At 56.8% G+C, this 17,742-nt stretch overlaps 6 protein-coding genes across 6 annotated transcripts; 4 read left to right on the top strand and 2 right to left on the bottom strand.

Moving 5' to 3' along the window:
- Positions 1 to 724: 724 nt before the first annotated feature.
- On the top strand, positions 725 to 3,339 carry MKK02DRAFT_42071 (uncharacterized protein; the record flags this gene model as incomplete). Its single annotated transcript, XM_053091824.1, has 9 exons — positions 725 to 1,181; positions 1,232 to 1,519; positions 1,563 to 1,643; positions 1,690 to 1,826; positions 1,871 to 2,001; positions 2,046 to 2,286; positions 2,333 to 2,549; positions 2,594 to 2,844; positions 2,890 to 3,339. 9 exons carry the CDS (start codon positions 725 to 727, stop codon positions 3,337 to 3,339), a joined length of 2,253 nt encoding a protein of 750 aa, XP_052948806.1.
- A 418-nt stretch (positions 3,340 to 3,757) lies between these two features.
- MKK02DRAFT_42070 (uncharacterized protein) lies at positions 3,758 to 5,516 on the top strand (the record flags this gene model as incomplete). The annotated part of the gene is made up of 5 exons (XM_053091823.1): positions 3,758 to 4,583; positions 4,630 to 4,811; positions 4,848 to 4,937; positions 4,982 to 5,312; positions 5,356 to 5,516. 5 exons carry the CDS (start codon positions 3,758 to 3,760, stop codon positions 5,514 to 5,516), a joined length of 1,590 nt encoding a protein of 529 aa, XP_052948805.1.
- Positions 5,517 to 5,552: 36 nt separating this feature from the next.
- On the bottom strand, positions 5,553 to 6,143 carry MKK02DRAFT_21822 (uncharacterized protein; the record flags this gene model as incomplete). Its single annotated transcript, XM_053086469.1, has 2 exons — positions 5,553 to 5,660; positions 5,706 to 6,143. 2 exons carry the CDS (start codon positions 6,141 to 6,143, stop codon positions 5,553 to 5,555), a joined length of 546 nt encoding a protein of 181 aa, XP_052948804.1.
- A 2,164-nt stretch (positions 6,144 to 8,307) lies between these two features.
- On the top strand, positions 8,308 to 10,026 carry MKK02DRAFT_42067 (uncharacterized protein; the record flags this gene model as incomplete). The annotated part of the gene is made up of 1 exon (XM_053091822.1): positions 8,308 to 10,026. The coding sequence occupies one exon, from the start codon at positions 8,308 to 8,310 to the stop codon at positions 10,024 to 10,026; it is 1,719 nt and encodes a 572-aa protein (XP_052948803.1).
- Positions 10,027 to 13,350: 3,324 nt separating this feature from the next.
- On the bottom strand, positions 13,351 to 14,791 carry MKK02DRAFT_35867 (ras family-domain-containing protein; the record flags this gene model as incomplete). Its single annotated transcript, XM_053089287.1, has 6 exons — positions 13,351 to 13,484; positions 13,558 to 13,638; positions 14,151 to 14,378; positions 14,491 to 14,618; positions 14,676 to 14,710; positions 14,756 to 14,791. 6 exons carry the CDS (start codon positions 14,789 to 14,791, stop codon positions 13,351 to 13,353), a joined length of 642 nt encoding a protein of 213 aa, XP_052948802.1.
- A 704-nt stretch (positions 14,792 to 15,495) lies between these two features.
- MKK02DRAFT_31286 (uncharacterized protein) lies at positions 15,496 to 17,633 on the top strand (the record flags this gene model as incomplete). Its single annotated transcript, XM_053088255.1, has 5 exons — positions 15,496 to 15,792; positions 15,838 to 15,971; positions 16,028 to 16,097; positions 16,143 to 16,523; positions 16,557 to 17,633. The coding sequence occupies 5 exons, from the start codon at positions 15,496 to 15,498 to the stop codon at positions 17,631 to 17,633; spliced, it is 1,959 nt and encodes a 652-aa protein (XP_052948801.1).
- Between the last annotated feature and the right edge of the window lie 109 nt (positions 17,634 to 17,742).

The following is a 17,742-nucleotide window of genomic DNA, read 5'->3' as shown; positions in this document are numbered from 1 at the left end:
GCGAGCTCTTGCCACTCGTGCTCAGGGTCGAGTCAGTAGCATAAGCAGGAGATCATATAGAGGATCGATGGTATTCAATGGGATTGAAGGTTTCTTGACAGTGTCCAGCTCTGCTCATAATGTCCGGGCTTGCTGTGATGGCATCGGGTCCGCCACAGGCAGGACAACAGCTTTGCTGGTGAGGTCTTGGGCCCTTGAGTGCGATTTCCACGCCACTTTCCGGGTGCAGCCTATTGCGTCACTGATTTCCTCCGCGATTGAGGATTCCAGCTGATTGCCCGCACTTCCAGCAGCCTCGAAAAGTGGTCCACTCCAGCTATAGCTGCCATCCAGCCATCGCCACAGCCTGCATACCTCGCCACTAGGCGCCACTTTACCGGAACCGGCTCTCCGCATGCCGTAATCTCAACCAAACCTAAGATCCATCTTTCTCTCCGCGCCGAGGCGAGCTTGATGACCTACATTGTGCGAGCACAGGTCTCACCCCCTTAGGCTGCTGCGAAAACTGCAGCTGATGTACAGTATCTGTGAGGAGCTTACTATAAGCTTACCACAGGTCCATAAGCCAAAAATCGACCGGGAGCCGTCCGAAGGAGGTCCGAAGGCGTTGTTCTCGCTAGAGGCGATTTGTTTACCCCTTCGGTCGACCTCGGGGAACGAGGCTTCAGCTGGCCACTCCATATCCTACCCCATCAACACGTACCTCGAGAGCCTGCCTCATTAGATGGCTCCATACTTTCATCCCACCGGGCGGGTCGCCGAGCTTGAACTCCCATCGTCCTCGAGCAGCAACATCCGGTACGATCTCCGCCAGAGGGCCACTGTGCCCGAGCTCTTGCACTCCTCATCGACCGAGTCCTCCGATCTATTCGGTCCGGGATCGCCGCAGAGTGTGGAGAAGAATGAGCGGTCGCCCATCGTCCTCCGGAAACAACCGCCTGCAAGGTGTCGGAGTGAAGACGGGGGTAGTCGACGAGGCAGCGCCAGTGTACGCGGTGGACATGGCAAAGAGGAGAGTGGAGAAACGGACAAGTCGCTCTACTACCGAGACTACTTTGCGAGCGGGGCGCATCGGAAGGACCTCAAGAGGACGCCATGGATATCAAAGCCGGTGAAAGGGTCGGAGGAGATCTGGATAGAGGCAGAGCAGGAGGCGGTCGAGTGGTTGTCGCTATTCTATGGTGAGTCTGGCGACCCGGCGGGGCATATGGGGATACGCTAACATCGACAGATCTCGTAGTGGTTGCCGTCTTGACCATTTTCTCAACGCAGCACGAGCTCTCGAATCCCGCTGCCATCCCTATCTTCCTCTCCTTCTTCGTCATCATATTTTGGCTCTGGGTCTCTCAGACAGCCTACGACATGCGGTATCAGGGCAACGACGCCTTGAACCGCTTCTTCAAGTTTTTACAGATCGGGCTGTTCATCTATCAAGGCGCGGCAGGTGGGAATTGGAACCCTGGACGGATCGACCGCATTACAGACGATGATCCGTATGGTGCAAGATCATCTCAACACGGTATGTCCGGATCAGCTATGTGCTGGACCGAGCTGATGGGCAGAGGACGCCCTGCAGAGCTTCACGACGGTAGTCGTTGCCTTTACGGTGTCCCGCGCTATAATGGCCCTGCAGTACTTGATCTGTAGGTGACTACCCTTTTTAGTATGCGTTCGAGCTGACGAGATTAGGCTGGTTTCAAGCGCGAAAATCGGGCCGCCTTACCGCTCATATCGGCATGAATGTCGCTGCTCTGGTCGCTTCAGGCATCCTGGCGGTCATCTCTTTCTGCATCCCCGCGACCAGTCAGGCATGGAAAGTGGCCAAAGTGAGCTTATCACCTCTGTGTAGAGTGACCGAAGCTGATCTTAGCTCGTGCTCTTCTACAGCGCTATCGGCGTGGAAGTGGGCAATGTCTTTGTGGCTGTCCTGCTCAAGGTCAACATACCAGTCGAAACGCACAAGGTGGCCGAGAGATATGGTGCCTTCACCTTGATCATACTGTAAGTCAACGTCATCAAGTCCTGTTATCAAGCTGACGGGATAGAGGGGAAGGTATCATCAGCATCACTCGCTCCTTCAGCAGAGCCATCTCTGGCCTCTCAGACGACGATTCCGGCACCTACATCCAGGTCTTCCTGACCATCCTCACCCTATTCCTCTTGTACTCTTTCCTCTTCGGCACGTTCGACAAGAATGACCACACTGGCCATACTCGAGCGACAATTTGGCAGCTCGTCCATTTCCCGCTGTGTTTCGGGATCTTGCTCTTAGTGGCTGCAATGGTCGTAAGTGATATCACAAATACCGGAGTGCGCTTCGCTGACTGGGCAGAATGTCGTAGTGACGCTCTCCGCAACGCATGGCATCACGCTCATCCTTTCTATTTTAGAGCCGTACAGCGAAGCCATCACCGGTGATGCCCCGCCGATACTCGATCCGGGACATCTGAAATACGCCAGCAAGTACATGAACAAGCTCTCGCTTGAGCCTCCGTTCGCGCAGACTATAACGTCGATATTCGTCCAGCTCAACCAATCCGCTCCATCACGTCAGTCCCCTTGCTATTAATTCGACGCGTAGCTGACTCTCCAGTTGACCCGGCGGTGGTCTATGTCCAGTACGCAGCGCAGATCGCCTACTCTGCTTTCCAGCTTTACGGCGCCGAGATCCCGATCGAGGCGACCAACATGTACTATACGCTTTACGCGCTCAATACGACGTGGACCCCGGACGCGGCGGAGCGGCTGCATGCCAGGGATGAGGCGGTGCACATGTTCAATGAGATTGTGCAGGAGATCCTGAATGATTCATTCACAGGTGTGCTGTGGCTGTTGCCTGTTGCGGTGAGTACCGCTTCGTGATAGATGCCAAGCGGAGCTGATGAGCAGGGATGTGTCCTCATTCTCACCGCCTGCCGCTCAATGCTGTGGTATCGCTTCGTCGGACCTGCCCACTGGGTACATCATGGCTCCCAACTCATCGCTGGCGTCATCCTCGGCCTACTCGGATTGCTCGATATCGGACCAAAGCACCTCGACATCGCTCAATTAGGCGAGGACGACGTCGGTACCGAACGCAGCCTGAACCCGCTATATCAGGTGCTGTTCCACGAGATCCCGCTGGTGATCATCGCGATGGTGTATCTGGTTGTGTATGTCGGGAGCGGGGCGGCGATCTGGTTCTTGCAACGGAGGCAGGACAAGCAGGAGCGGAGCAGGGACAAGGGCAAGCGCGCCAGGGGGGAAATGGATGAGAAGGGACCCGACGGGGACGATGGCGAGAGGGGACTGGCGGTGGAGCTGGACTCAGAGGCGTACCCGCTCGAACAGGTACGGTGAGGATATCTCGTGCGCTAGCTTGATGGATTAAATGACGGCCAGACACAGCATGCGGTCGCATGGTGTTTCAGCGTGTTTCAGCGTCTCTCCAGGCACGGCACAGAGGACGTGCTGTGTGTGTTGACACGACTTTAGGTTTTCGCATGATCCCTCTACGCGTCCCATCGATACTCATCACTCATACTATTCTGTCAATCACCTTTGTCGTCCAGCACCGGTGAAGCGGTCCACTCTCCATTACTCAACCCCTCGCTCACCCCTCGCGGCAAAACTCGGGACAAAGCCAAATTGCCCTCCTTTGTCCGATCAAAGGCAGTTCCACTGCGCTCCACCCCATCACGTCCCTTGTCGACCAATTTTCATCGCCTTGTGCTTTACCTCACCCCCTCTCGGAGGTCTCATCTGACTCTGTATACAAATGTCGGCCATTTTCGACGTATACGGCCAGCCAGACATCTCAGACTCGATGCTCGACCCAGAGTACGATCTGAGCGACATCGACGAGATGTTTCCTACGCCGGACTGTGTAGCCATGACGGTCGAGGCGGTGGAGGATGAGGCGGTGGCTGTGGAACCTCAGAATACCGATCGGCTGCCCATCGAGAAGCCTGGGACGGACGTCGATCAGAATGAATGGATGAAGGTGTTTGTCCCTTCACTCCTGCTCGCGGGGTTTCCCAAGCAGATCCCTTCGTCCGAAATGAACACCCCTACATCGGCGTGCCTACGGTCCTCCCACAAGGTCACGCCCGCTGTGCCTACGCCCATCCCAGCCCTCACCCTCAATCCCTCATCCCAGCCACTACAGGTCCGCTTTGACCAATCTTCCTTTTCGGCGCCCAACCACGGCTCCCACTCCATCTCTCCACCGCTCACCCTCTCCACCCTTCAGTACCCCTTCCAAACGCTCGACCTATACGGCCCCTCCTTCTCCCACCCTTCCTTCGAGCAGCCACCTCCCCTCACCTCTTCGTTCCCCGGGATGGAGTATCTCAACTTTCCAGATACGCCCGGACCGCCCAGATCCGCGCGGAGAGAGGCGCCGGAAGTCGATGGGATGACGGAGATTATGGCAATAGCGTCAAGCGGGGGCGGATTCAGCATGGACATGGTCGCTGAGCCTAAAATGGGTCCCGTCCAAGTGGATGCGTGGGATATCTTCCGGACGCCAATGCTAGCAGGCGGCGCGGGCGAGGTGGACCGGTCCGAGCTCCAGGCCGGATTGTTGAAGCGGAAGCGGGGTCGTGAGTCGGTCCGGGTGGTCAGCGAGAGAACCCAGTTGACGTGCAGGCCCCCGCTGCACCTTCACCACAGACCGCCCACTTCCCTCTTCTTCCGCTCCGTCCGAGGGCTCCTTGCCCTCTCCAGCAGCTCAGGTCGCGCGCGAAGCCGAGATCAGGACGCAAGAGGCGCTCGAGGCCGAGTTGAAGTCGGCGGTTGATGAGCTGAATGGGCGAGTGAGGGGAATCTTGGTAGGTTTCTTGCTGAAAGGGCGTGCTGACCGATAGGATCGGACAACGCCAGAGGTCGTGCGCGAGGCGGGCGTATCGGATATTCTGGACGGCCCTACTGGACACTGGGGCGTAGCCAAGGCTATCGTAAGCCTCATTGTCTCTCAACATCGCGTCAGCTAATTCACCAGATTAGTAGAGTCATCGGCCCGTCCCCGCTTCAAGTGGCCACGCCCCTACCGTCCAATCGTATCGAGGTAGACACACCTGTCCCGATCAAGGAAGCCACGCCTGTTCCACCCCGAGCGGAACTGACATCGCCTCCCCCGGTTGCTCTTCTATCTGTATACAAGGGATCGTGGACCCCCCTCGAGATCGCCCGGCTGAAAGATATCGTTGCTAGCTCGTTCGCCATCCTCGAGGGAGTCAACCGGGTCGACTGGGATCTCGTCGTTGACACCTTTGGGCCGACGCGGACGAAGCACCAGATTCTCTGCAAGGCGGTCGATCTCGGCTTGAGGGGTGAGTCATGCTGTCCTCAATGCCGAGTCATACTGATTGGTAGGTACAACCACTGCGGTCAGCCGTCGCAAGAGGCAGAAGCGGAACCAGCAACCAACACCGTCAGCGCTGAGCCGGAGCGTGAGCACGAGCGGAGAGGACGGGGACGCCGAGGACGAGCTGGGGATCTGCACTACTGCTACATCTGTCTCGTCCTTATCATAGACCTAGTATATTGCACGAAGTATCTCTTGCTGTACATCATCTGGGCTTGCCGGAGTGGGGATCGATGGGGGAGAGGGGACAGAGTGCGGCGCCTATAGTCCGCCCTTCTTCAGTGAGGAGGTTGTACGTCGATGCCGCGTTGCGCTGGACATTAGCTTTGCCTGAGATCATCAAGTACGTTTAACTCACAGAGTCCATGACGTCCAGCTGTATCCCCAAGCTGCTCACATAATCCTTGATCCGCTTCGGTACCGGCAACACGCTCTCTCCCGTCCCGAACAGCAAGATCTCCGGCCTCGGCACCACACTCGCAAACACCGCCAGACGCTCCGCCTCCCAGCCCTTCCAGGCATCCACCAATGTCCCTCCTTCCGGTAGGACAGGCGGATCGACATTCCACATCAACGCCCGCCCACCGATGAGGATCACTCCGCCAGGGATGACGAGGTCGTCTGTGAAATGGAAGCCGCGGGTTGTGAGCTTGGCGACGGATAAAGAGGGAAGATCGGAGGTCTCGAAGAGGTTCTGCAGAGACGAGGAGGCGGGAGTCGGATGGAATGAGCGGTATTGGAGATGGGGGGAAGAGGGTCGAGGACACCGGCGGGCGATCGCTGCCAAGCGAGACATTATATCGAAGGGTCAAGTAGCTTGGGTGACTGAGGGTAGATGTAGCAGCGGTGCTCAATAAAGCTACTGTCAAGGACTAGAAGAAGAGATAGTACTGGCCAGGTAGGCAAGACAAGCGATTATCGCATCGCGCAGGATGAGATGGCCTTGCAGCTCTGGAAAATTTGCATTTATCCTACTGTTGGAAATCCGAGCTAATCAACTAAGGTCTATGGAACTATACTATAACTATCTATTCCCAAGTTACAGATCTAGCTCTCGCCCTCACGAACCCCAGTGATAGCCCCCGTAATAACGCCGCCCACTCCCAGTCTTTCACCCCCTCCTCCCATGCATCCATCTGCTTCTTTGTGTCCTTCTCCATGAACCCCCCGCTTGTCATCACGACCGCCGAAAATTTCCCAATCCCGCTCGGAGCATTCTCCCTCGTCTTCGCTGCCACCGCCCTGAGGTATCTGTCCATCTGCGCCGCAATCTGGTCCCAGATCGGTGTTGTAGAGGTGGATGAGACTGGGTGTTGGGGATCTTTGCCGAAGGAGGAGAGGGCGGATTCGCTGAAGATGGAGTAGACTTTGATGTCGTGTTCCGAGGTGGCCAGACCAGAGCCGTCTGAACCCCAGACCCGGAGATCGTTCCTTCTCAGGGACTCTTCCGTTGAAGTAGGCTCGAGTTCTACCTTGACGCCCCGGACGGACGAGAGGGTTTGGCCGATACCGCGGACGACCATGTTGTGACGGGGGTACTTGCCGTCAATGTTGCAGGTCTCCGGATGGCCGAGACCCTGGCCATCTTTGCCGCACCGGTTGCAATGATTGGAGAGGGGGAGGAGGGTCCGATAGTGAAGGGCGACGCTGATTTGTTGATTTGTAAGTTGTAGCGCTTTCGTCCAGGGGATGGCAGACAGCCATAATCTCCCCAAGGGCGACCCGCAGCTCTGGGACTGCGTTACGTCACAAACAGCGTGCTCCTCTCCAGCCGGGCCGAAGCGCTGCTTTGGGCTGTACTACCGCAAGGTCTAAGCTGAGTACTACGAGCCAGAAGCTAGGGACTAAGTGCACAAAAAGCGCGTACCGTCTATATACACAAGAATAAATTACAGTCCTTGCCCCAGCCCAATGTGCTCTCCTTCAAAGACCACCTGCCACAATCCCCTAAATCCTCGCTCGGTCCACACATACTCCCACTCCCGCCTTTCCTACCTTCCCCAACCTTCCCCGACCTCGCCCGACCGCCTGTCATTTCACCTCCCATCACCAGCCCGGCTCGCCTATCCCCTCTGCCTCCTTGGTCATCGTTCCCCTCCCCGATCCCTCATTCATGCTTCCGCCTCCCTCACGCCCCTTGGCCCCAGCTCCTTCCTCCCTACTGAGACTCATCCCTTATTCGCCCGCTTCAACATCCTCAGGTAGGCCTTCACCTCCCACATCGCCTGATTGGTCGGCGCATTGTGCCTTAGAAGCTCCCCAACCTCCTCGGCCTGTTCTTTCGTCATCTCCATCGCACGAAGCAATCCCTCCGCCTCCTCTATCGCCTTCGTTCCAGTTATCCTCGCGTCTATCATTTCACCCACCCGGGACCCGGCTAGTTGGAGATCTGATAGCGCTGAGACGAGACCGGAGAGCTCCAAGGCTCGCCGAGCCCGACGGCCCGCTCGAGGAACGATGATTGATACCGGGCGCCCTTGTCCGTCGAACTCGAGCTCTTTCAGATCATACAGCGATTTCACGCCAAGGTCGGCGTCGAATTTGCGCTGCGACCTTAGCTGTGCGAGGATCCATCCAGCTACTCGGGGAAGATCTAGACACGCGATTTATTTCATGTGGCCTTTTTGCTCAGTCCTCAGTTTGCCACTCGTCTTGCTCACTCACCGATTGAAACCAGCTCTATGCAACCGGCCGCGGTTTGACGGTGCAGCGCTCGAGCCAAGTCTCAGGTATTAGTGCTACTGCCGCATGGAGACTACCTTTGACAAGAAAGGCAAAGGGTGTGATGCTTCGACTCTAGCCACACTGTGGCTATCCTTTGTTTCAGGGCTCGACTTGATGCTTCTCGCCGATCGCACCTGGTGCTTCTCTCAAGGAGCGGGACCCATTTACATTCTACTCATACAGTGGAACATCCCCACTCTCCCTCATTCCACTCTACTGTCACCCAAGACCGACTGATGTCGCACTTCCATCAGCAGTACTCTCACCCACTGCCCTCCTTTACCGACAGAGGAGCCGTCTCGACCGCGAACCACCAAGGAATCGTTGCGATTCCTCGAGAGCCTCGTTCCGGCCTGGCCCCGCCACCGGATCCCTGGCTACTGTCTGACAGCGAAGGCGATCTGCCGTGGATTCGCACCCCCTGGCCAGGCATCTTCACTCCGCCGTACGGAGCTGCCCAGACCTCTAGGTCGGAGGCGGAGAACACCCAGACGGTCAAGAATGCTCCTTTAGGTACTGTACCGAAGACCATCACGTCCCCGGCAGCTGATGTCGATGTCTCTGACTGGCATATGGACTACGAAAGCGAGACCGATCACGCCGACACTGTCAGAGGCTTCAATTCTTCGGGAAGTGAGCTTCTGACGGAGTCCGATGGCGAGGACCCCAATTGGAACGCGGCAGATGACAGCGGAAGAGAAGTCGTCTCTGCCAGGGGTAGGACACGTCGGGAGGACGATTATACCCTTGGTCATGGCGCTGCGGAACCTGGTATCGGTCCCGACATCAAGTCCAAGGATGAAAGCGACACTGACGACTCGCCACTGACGGAACTGTACACGCCGGATGCCAACGTCGAGGAGACTTGCTCTGTGGTGGATGGAGGAAATGGGGGCGCGAGTGACGTTGCCATGAACGGAGCTCCTGAGACGGGCTATTCTTCCCCGCTATCCGACATCGACGATACCGACAGAGAGTTCAAGTACGAAAGCGAGAGCGACATGTCTACCGACAGCGATCATAATCACGTCAACCCGATCATCGAGGACACCGATGACACTCGGCCTGGTCGGTCCGCGACTACTCTTCCTCCTGGGCACGGTGTGGGTATGTCGGGCTCAATGGTCAGACGCACAGCCGCGACAGCAAAGGAGGGCTCTGACTTGAACGCTGCAGGACCCACCGAGGCATGGAAGTACCGCCACGGCCAATCGCTCGCAATGCTGGATGTTCTCATGGATCGTGGAATAAAGCGCACTACAACTGTGAACAGCATTAAGATACCCCTCATCTACCTACGGGAACTGGTGGGTCTCATGGGCACGGATACTGATCCGCAGCGATACCAAGGTTACGCCATACACATGATACGTTCAAGCGACCGGTCTCGACATTACTCTCTGTTACCGGAGGCCAGTATCTCCAAAGACTTCAAGCCGACACGACCGCTACGCCAAAGGGGTCTCAACGAGACATTGGCCAATACTCTTGATGCGAGTCTTTTGCTATCGGGCGCACCTGACCGAAAGCAGAGGTGGTGGAGCGCCAACGGGAAAGCTACATGGTCCAAGCTCCCTGGAGCTTCGTCCGCAAAGAGGGCGCCGACCCTTAGCGCCGCGGAAACCCAGAGACGCCATTATCGAAAGCTTTTCGAGCTGTGCAAAACCTTGGATAGACGTGGGGTACGCTGTACGTCCAGCACCATGTTCAAGGGCACGAAACTGGGCTTCCTGAAAAATGCGATGGTCAAGACAGAACCAAAGGACTCGGAGCTGGAGGCAGGATCTGCCACCGGATTCGTCATCGATGATCCAGCCAAGGCAGGCGCTGCCTCTCAGGCTGTGCTGCTGGACTGGAGGAGGTCCAAATCCCATGGTAGAACATACTCCCTCCTCACCGCCAGATGGATGAGACCGTTTCTGAAAGAAGACGACGGCGGTGCAGATTCAGCGTGAGATCGTTTGGCGTCACCCTCACCGGGACCGGCTGAGGTCGACGTCGACTTGTTCTGTTGCATCGTCTAGCACCTATGAAAGGGGTCTCAATATGAGAAGGTATGTTGTGCATAGGCAAAGAAACTTGGAGGCGTTGACGAGAGAGGCAGAAATCTTGGGAGATGTATTTATTGGAGGGTGTATACAGGGTTCGACGACGCTAGCTGCGGTCGTCTCTGTGGTGTCTCTGAGATCCGTTGCACTCCCGCCGCTCAGGCCGCTAACTACGTACGAGCCTGTTCTTCGCTATGTAGAGACGTCGCAAGTCTCTGAGATATCGTGTGTCGAGCGTGTAGCGTTGCTGCCTATACATACTACAAACTCAGCTATACGTGTGTGACGCTGTCGCCATTCGCCACCCAGGTTTGCCACCTATAGATATGAATAGCATCCACTCGTAATTTCAGCCTGAGATGGTTTACTGTCAGCCTGAACAGGGACCGGCTGGGGGATTGTTTGTTGCATCGTCTAGCGCCTGTGTAATGGGTCCCGATATGGGGAGGAGATGTTGCGCGTAAAAACGTGGTGTCGTTGCCGAGAGATATATATAGAAGAGATCAAGTCCTATGACCTCCCCTTCTTTCCTCGCGACGACTTCTTTCCCCGGTCACGATCTAGGATTCGGCAGCTATACGACCCTAGTTACTCGGCGAAATCATACCTGATGACTGGAGCTGAAAGTACAACGCGCTAATGATACATACCAAGATCAACTACTCTGATGATCGTCTCACCCCTCTGGAATTCTACGCCTTCACCCCCTCACCCTGAGCCTGGATCGCTGGTCCCAACTCCACCTTTTCCATCTTAGCCACCACCTCATCCACCTCCACCTCCTTGTCCCTCACAGCCGGCGTCTTCTCCACCCCATCGCCCACCTTTACTCCCTCCCCCGGCGTCTTCTCCCCTGCAGCCCCAGGCCCAGGCCCATCCGCCACTTTCGGCCCCTTCCGATCACTCATCCATTCTTCCCAGTTGACTTCTCCCGGCTTACCCATCCACGGCCATTTCTTGGAGTTACGAGGGGGCGGGAGACGTCCATTCGCCTCGACGAGGATATCCTTCTCTACCAGTGCTTGAAGTATTCGGGCGACATTGGTTGCATCCTACAGATATCAGCTTCTTTCCCAGTCCCATACCTTGGTGGCCCAGCGAACTCACGTCCAATCCACAATGCTGCCTCCCTTCAAATTCCCCCAACCCCAGCTTCTCAATCATCCCCGAAATAGTCTGATAAAACCCCAAGCCCTTATAACTTTCCTGCATCCCTTTACCGACCAGCTTACCCGTCGTAATTCTCGACAAAGACCGCTCGTTTGGCGGGTCATTCGGGTGGGAAGCGGCATAGGCGGCACGCCGGTATTCTTCGGAAAGGACGGTTTGGAAGGCTTGTTTGAGGTTCAGGTAGGGTTGGCGGAGGTAGAGAGGGGAGGCGGGGTCGCAGGGGGTTATGTGGAGTTGTTTGGGGATCTACGGGGTCAGCTGTGGCCTCGTGCCGGGGAAGGAGAGAGGTCGGGGAGCTTACAAAGTCTCTGTAAGGGGAGATGGTGGTTAGCTATATCACCGCAAGCTATCAGCCAGAAATATCTCACCGAAGATCCCACGGCTATATGATCAGCTCAAGCCCACAGTTAGCTATGCTGCTGACAGCTGTACTCACCCCATCAGTCACCCATACCGCATTCACCAACCCCTCCACAATCTTCCCATCCTCAATCTCTCTGAGCCCATGCGAGTCCATCCACTTCTCCAGCATCTTCAGCACTTCAGGGAAGGTCGGAGACGCATCGACCATTTCCTACATGTGTCAGCTTTGCCTTTGCCATGCCATAATCAGACAATCAAAAGCGGACGAAATGAGTAAGACATACCTGCGTGATACCAGTGAAGGAGGTACAGAACTCTGAAAGCTGGGGGGACCAAGTGGGTCGGACGTAAGTGTGGAATTTGTCGACGATGACCAGTCGGGACTTGTCTGAGGTTGATGCCGAGGCCGAGTGGGATGTTGCGTTCGATGGGCCCGCTTGCTCATGAAGGGCCTCCTCATCGACATCTTCCGCCCATCGAAGAAGAACCACCGGGAATTCCTATAGTTTCAGCTTGCGTCCAGTCCAATCTTCCCGCCGCGGAAGCTGAAGAAACCAAACATACGATGATCTCATTAGGCCAATCAAACTCCTTCCCTCCCCTACATGTAGCTTCGACATCAAAGCACAAGAACGCCCTGATGGGCTGTTTCCCTCGCTTCTTCTCCGAAATGATCGCGGGGGATGGCGGTGCTGCTTCTGCGGGAACTGGAGCTGAAGCTGGAGCTTGGACCGCCGACTCCGCTCGTGCTTCCGCCGGGGTCGCAACAGTAACAGCTTCAGTCTTCTCGTTCGTTCCGGCAGTGGAACCAGAAGACGGGGAAGCTCCTCGGAATCGATTCAAATGATTCATCATACGCCTATACCGTCAGCCCAGCTCAAGCTTGCAAAAAGTATTTCGTAGACGGCTGAGCTGGGGAGCGAGCGCAGATACTCACCTGAACAAAGACTCCCGCTTCCCCTTCGTCTCCAGTCCCTCGGAGCTCAGCATCGTACGTAGCTCGTCGACTGTATGTTTCTTGGAAGGTCGAGGCGGGGTCATGGGTCGATAGTCGATCTTTGAAGATGGGGGGTTGGGGGTTGGCGGTTGGGAGGTTGGGGGTTCGGTACCGTCTTTCGTCTTGCGCTGCCGAAGGTTCCAAGATTCTAGATGATCAAACTATGAAAAGGAGGGAAAGGTTCCAGTGAGACTGTAGGTAAGTTACAAGATAGATAGAGGGGTAAATGAACAACGAGGCGCAAGTGAAATTTCAACTTCAAAGAGTCGAAACGACCAGCTGGGACCGAGCTCCGAGAACCAAGTTTCAGCTTGGACATCCGTGCGTTCCGTCCTCCATAGGCTTCCGCTTCGTCCGCAGCGCCATGCATGGCCCGAGCGGGATGGCTCGATGGGACCGGACAGCCCGAGCGCAAGCTCAGTCGCCATCGCTGCGAGCAGAAGAAGCTATGATAATCGTACATGCCCTTACAAGAAGCCGAACCCAAACTCGAGCGGGAACCCGACCAATGACCGCTCAGACCCCCACTTTCCCCTTCCCCACTCCACTGTCCCTTCCCTTTCCCCCGCTCGTCCCGTCTGAGCTGACAGGCAGCCGGATCAGATCCAAGCGCCTGCCCCGCCCCATCCCTTCCTCCCCGACTAGCCTTCACCCGCATACCCCTCCACCCACTCCATTTTGCCCCCTCCCTGGGACACCGCCTAACAACACCCCTTACCCTTCTGCGCACCCCCATCGTCCGCCGTAGGGGTGACGAGAATAGTCTCGCCCCCGCTGGGCTTGATGACGTCCCCGCTTGATTCGAGCGATTTGGACGAGACGATACGGTAGATGTCTGTAGGTCAGCCATGACGCGTTCGTAAGATCGTAGGATCAAGGTAAAGTCAGAATACTGGATATGGACATACCAGTCAGGATAGTCTGGAAGGCGCCTTCAACGTTGGAAGCGTCCAGAGCCGAGGTCTCGATGAATGACAGGCCGTTCTCAGCTGTGGAGTGTCAGCGTGATGTTCATTTGAACGAGAATCAAGCCTGTCCAAGATCCGGTCGGATCTCCAGCGGGGCCAATGTAACCAGAGCTGGGCGGGGCGGGGGTACCGCTCGCGCATCCACTCTCCTCTCCTACCCCGACCACGCAGAACAAAGACTCCACCGCAGGAGAGGCTTCCCCTACACTCGGTTCTGTGCTCAGGGGGTCCGCCACCCGATACCCCGTACTCTTCCCACAGCTCCTTGACCGACACTGCGCCAGAACGCAAAGAAAAGCCGAAGTCAGTTCTCCAAACCAGCCGGGCGCACCCGCTCTCTCCCATCCAGACGCTCAACACAGCTTAAACCCCCTCTTCTCGCCATGTCCAAGCAAGACCCTCCTCCTGATTGCTTTTGCCGGGACCCACTGCAGCATCCCCGACCTATATCCATCCCAGCCCCTCCCCTCCATAACCCAGCCCCGCTCAACCCCGATCCGTACCAATCCAACCCAACCAAAACGCAAACTCACTAGAGAAAGCCCTCGCCTCCTCCGTCGGAACCGCCCTCAAATGCTTCAAGTCGCTCTTGTTCCCCACGAGCATAATGACAATGTTGGAATCGGCATGGTCCCGAAGTTCCTTGAGCCACCGGACGACGTTATCGTACGTCCCGTGCTTGGCGATATCGTATACGAGCAGCGCGCCGACGGCGCCACGGTAGTATGCCGAGGTGATGGCGCGGTAGCGTTCTTGGCCGGCTGCGGGGTTAGCGAGTGCACAGAACAAGGATCAGAGAGACAGTCGAGAAGTAAGCGGATTCTGATCCGTATGCCTAGATGATAGGTGGTCACGCGAGAGACGCAAACCCACCAGTATCCCAGATCTGCGCCTTGACCGTCTTTCCATCCACGTCAATCGACCTCGTCGCGAACTCTACCCCGATAGTAGACTTGGACTCGAGGTTGAACTCTCCCCTCGTGAACCTGCTCAGCAGGTTTCTGGTCGTCAGCTCTAGTATCTCGTTGATAGGTTTGCCTGGGCTTTGGGGGACATACGATTTCCCTACGCCGGAATCACCGATCAATACCACCTATCCTATCAGCATCCCTCTGCCTGCTCCAAGACTAGAACGTACCTTGAAGAGGTAGTCGTAGTTGCTGCTCTCTGCCATATTGATTGTTTTTTACTTGGACTGGGGTGGATGCAAAAAGATGGGATGAATGGAGATTGGCGAGATGTGTAGCGCGACCTCCTTTGTTGTTTGGCGCTTTAAAAAGATGTGTTCCGGGTTGTCCTCGGATTCGATTGACGCTGATATGAATAGGTAGCTTGGCTATGCTGTGTGTGTGACTGGGCGAGTGTATGTATGGCAAGGTGAGTGCGCTTAGATGTAGGGAGTGAGTGGAACAGTTACCCCTTGCCTTGTTAGAGCGAGGAGGTGTTGGACGCGGACGGACGCGCTGGGTGGCGGAATAGCGGAATCAAAGTTCACCCTTGTGATTGATTAGCGGAATCTAACTATTTTCTAATGGAATAGGCCTTTGGTGCGTGCCTGGATCTGGTAGAAGTGACGTAGGGAACTGCTGCATCCAGCAAGTACACCAAGAGACGACTTTTCAGTCCAAAGCCTCTCTGTCCATCGCCTCATAGCCACATCAAAGCAGAGTAGTAGCCGCTACAGCAGCTCATCCATCCCGGGGCTCGATTTAGCACGGCAGCATTCGGACGCATCGAACAGCTGCGCGACATTCAGCGGATCGCAAGCAGGTCACGAGGACAGAAGCTCATCTTCCCCTGGAACCTGGGTATCCTTTCAACCGGGCGGCCAAACATCTTACCCCTCATCAACCTTCCCTAGCCCAATCATCACCTATCATGTCGGCTAAATCCCGCTCATCCGCCTCGACCCGCCCCTCCACCCCACCCGCTGGTGCTCGCTCACCTACGGAAGTAACCTCTCTCCTCCCGCCTTCCTCGCACACCCCAACGTCCGCCTCCCCGACCGCCTCGGGCTCATTCAACAAGTCGCATGCGCGCAAGGCGTCCGTGGGCGGACGGAGTGTCAGTGGACGGAGCACGGCGGGGAGTGTGAGGGGGTACGGAGCGACGGCGAAGCCTGTTGTTCCTGGGCCGGCCGAGCAGGCGCCGAGGGTCAGTAAGGCCGGACAAAGAGTGAGCTGGGCGGCGCGAACGACCGGCGCAGTAGCTGATAGTTAGCGTATCCTGACAACCTGGCCGCTTCAGATCATCTTTGGTCTTCTCACTGTATTCACCTTTATCTCGCTCGTCCTGACTTTGGTGCTTTTCGCCAACACCGCTTTGGATCTCAGCAGCATATCTCTGCCATACCGGTGGGTTCAGCTACCCATACGCCGATTGTTGCAAAGGTCTCAAACTGATGATATAGCGGAAGTGGCTTTGCAGAATTCTGGGTCTCCGCCGTTGGTTCCTGGATAGGTCTCGGCGGTGTCTTCTTCGTAAGCCCTCTCCATTTAGCCGTGGTACATGTGGCTGATGACCAGTTCTCCCACCCCTCCTACCTCTTCTTCCTCACCACCCTCCTCACCACCCTCATTGCCATCCCCTTTATCCTGGTCACCCTCTTCTCTCCTCCCGTCTACGCCATCCACGACCCCCTCCTGCTCGTTCCCTTCGTCCTCACCGCGTGCTGCCTGGTATTTACGCTGTTGTCCAACTACCTCGTCCGTCGGGCGCGATACAAGGAGAGCCAGCGGATCGTACGGATGCTCACGGACGCGGCGGGGCGGGAGCGGGCCGTCGGCGAGGAAGGCACAGCACGAGCGCTGGTCGGGATCCAAGGCAGCATGTGGGGCCGATTCGTCGGTTTCATGTCTGGCATCGGGGGGTTTATTGCCGGTCTCGCCGGACTGATCATCATGACTGTGAGTTTTCACACTTTCAACGCTGACATCCAGCTCCTCCTCATCGACATGTCCATCACGGCATACGACTACTCTCTCCCCCTTCCCTCTTCCTCATCCAAACTCGTCACTGCCCGCGCGACCGGTTCTGCCTGGCCTATCCAGATCCACCTCGCCTGCGTCCCTTTCCCACACAACTCAAGCCTCCCTACTATCCTATATGAATCTCCATCCGGCATCCCCGGCTCTCTCGCCCTCTTTGACCACCCCGTACTCGAGACCTCGGCCTCGTCGCGCTCCTACCCCGGCTCATGGCTCTTTGAGATGCAACAAAACGGGACGGTCGGGAAAGTCTGTATCTGGGATCGACCAGGCTACGGTTTCTCCCAGATCCTCCCCGGGGCCGAATTGGGTCTAGTCGCCGATACCCTCTATACTTCCCTCAAATCCAGCGGCAATATCGGGAAAGACGAAAAGCTCGTGCTCGTCGGCGAAGGGTATGGCGGTCTCGTCTCGCGGACATTTGCCTCGACGCACCCCAACCATATTGCCGGTCTGGTCCATATCGAGGCTCAGACAGCAAGCACCTATTTCTCTGAATCGCCATACGGGCGAGGCTGGTTCACACTGACCACACACCGTCTCGCGACCCGCCTCCTCCCTTCCCTCCTCACGCCCCTTTCCCTCCGGCGCCTCCCATCCGCGATCTTCCGGCACTCGTCCTCCCTCTCCCGGATCCTCGCGTCCACCCTGGAACGCACCGAGGGCCTGAACGAGAATCTCGAAAAGGCGCGCCTGCAAGAAACATTCTCGGCCCACTCGCACACGTCCGCCTCGTTCCGGACGCTCCTGGAGCGCGGGTACAGGTATCCCCGCAAAGCGCCGGCGGTGGTTGTGAGCAGTCAGGAACATATGGATGGGAATGCGGTGTGGGCGGAGGGGCAACGGGGGTTGGCGGAGGAGGTGACGGCGGAAGAGGGGTTGGTGGGATGGTTGAAGGTCAAGAAGGGGGGGAAGAGGGTGTGTGAGGGGAAGGAAGGGAGGGAGGTTTGTGAAGAGGCGGTCAGGATGGTACTTGGGAAGAGTGGCAAGGGGTCGGGGAAGGGAGGGAAGGGGAAGAAGGTGGTTTGAGGAGAGAAGGATGGGGGGATCGAGGAGGACGCTGGGAGAGGATGGGTGTTTGTAGGAACCGTGTAGGACGGAGTGGGGTCTCGAGTTGAGGGGACCATATACCTAGATG

Source organism: Dioszegia hungarica, assembly GCF_025882075.1.
Source record: "Dioszegia hungarica strain PDD-24b-2 chromosome Unknown MKK02contig_5, whole genome shotgun sequence".
In the NCBI taxonomy this organism is placed as follows: domain Eukaryota; kingdom Fungi; phylum Basidiomycota; class Tremellomycetes; order Tremellales; family Bulleribasidiaceae; genus Dioszegia; species Dioszegia hungarica.
The sequence above is the reverse complement of the archived record's forward strand: the minus strand, read 5'-3'. Positions and strand labels throughout refer to the sequence as shown.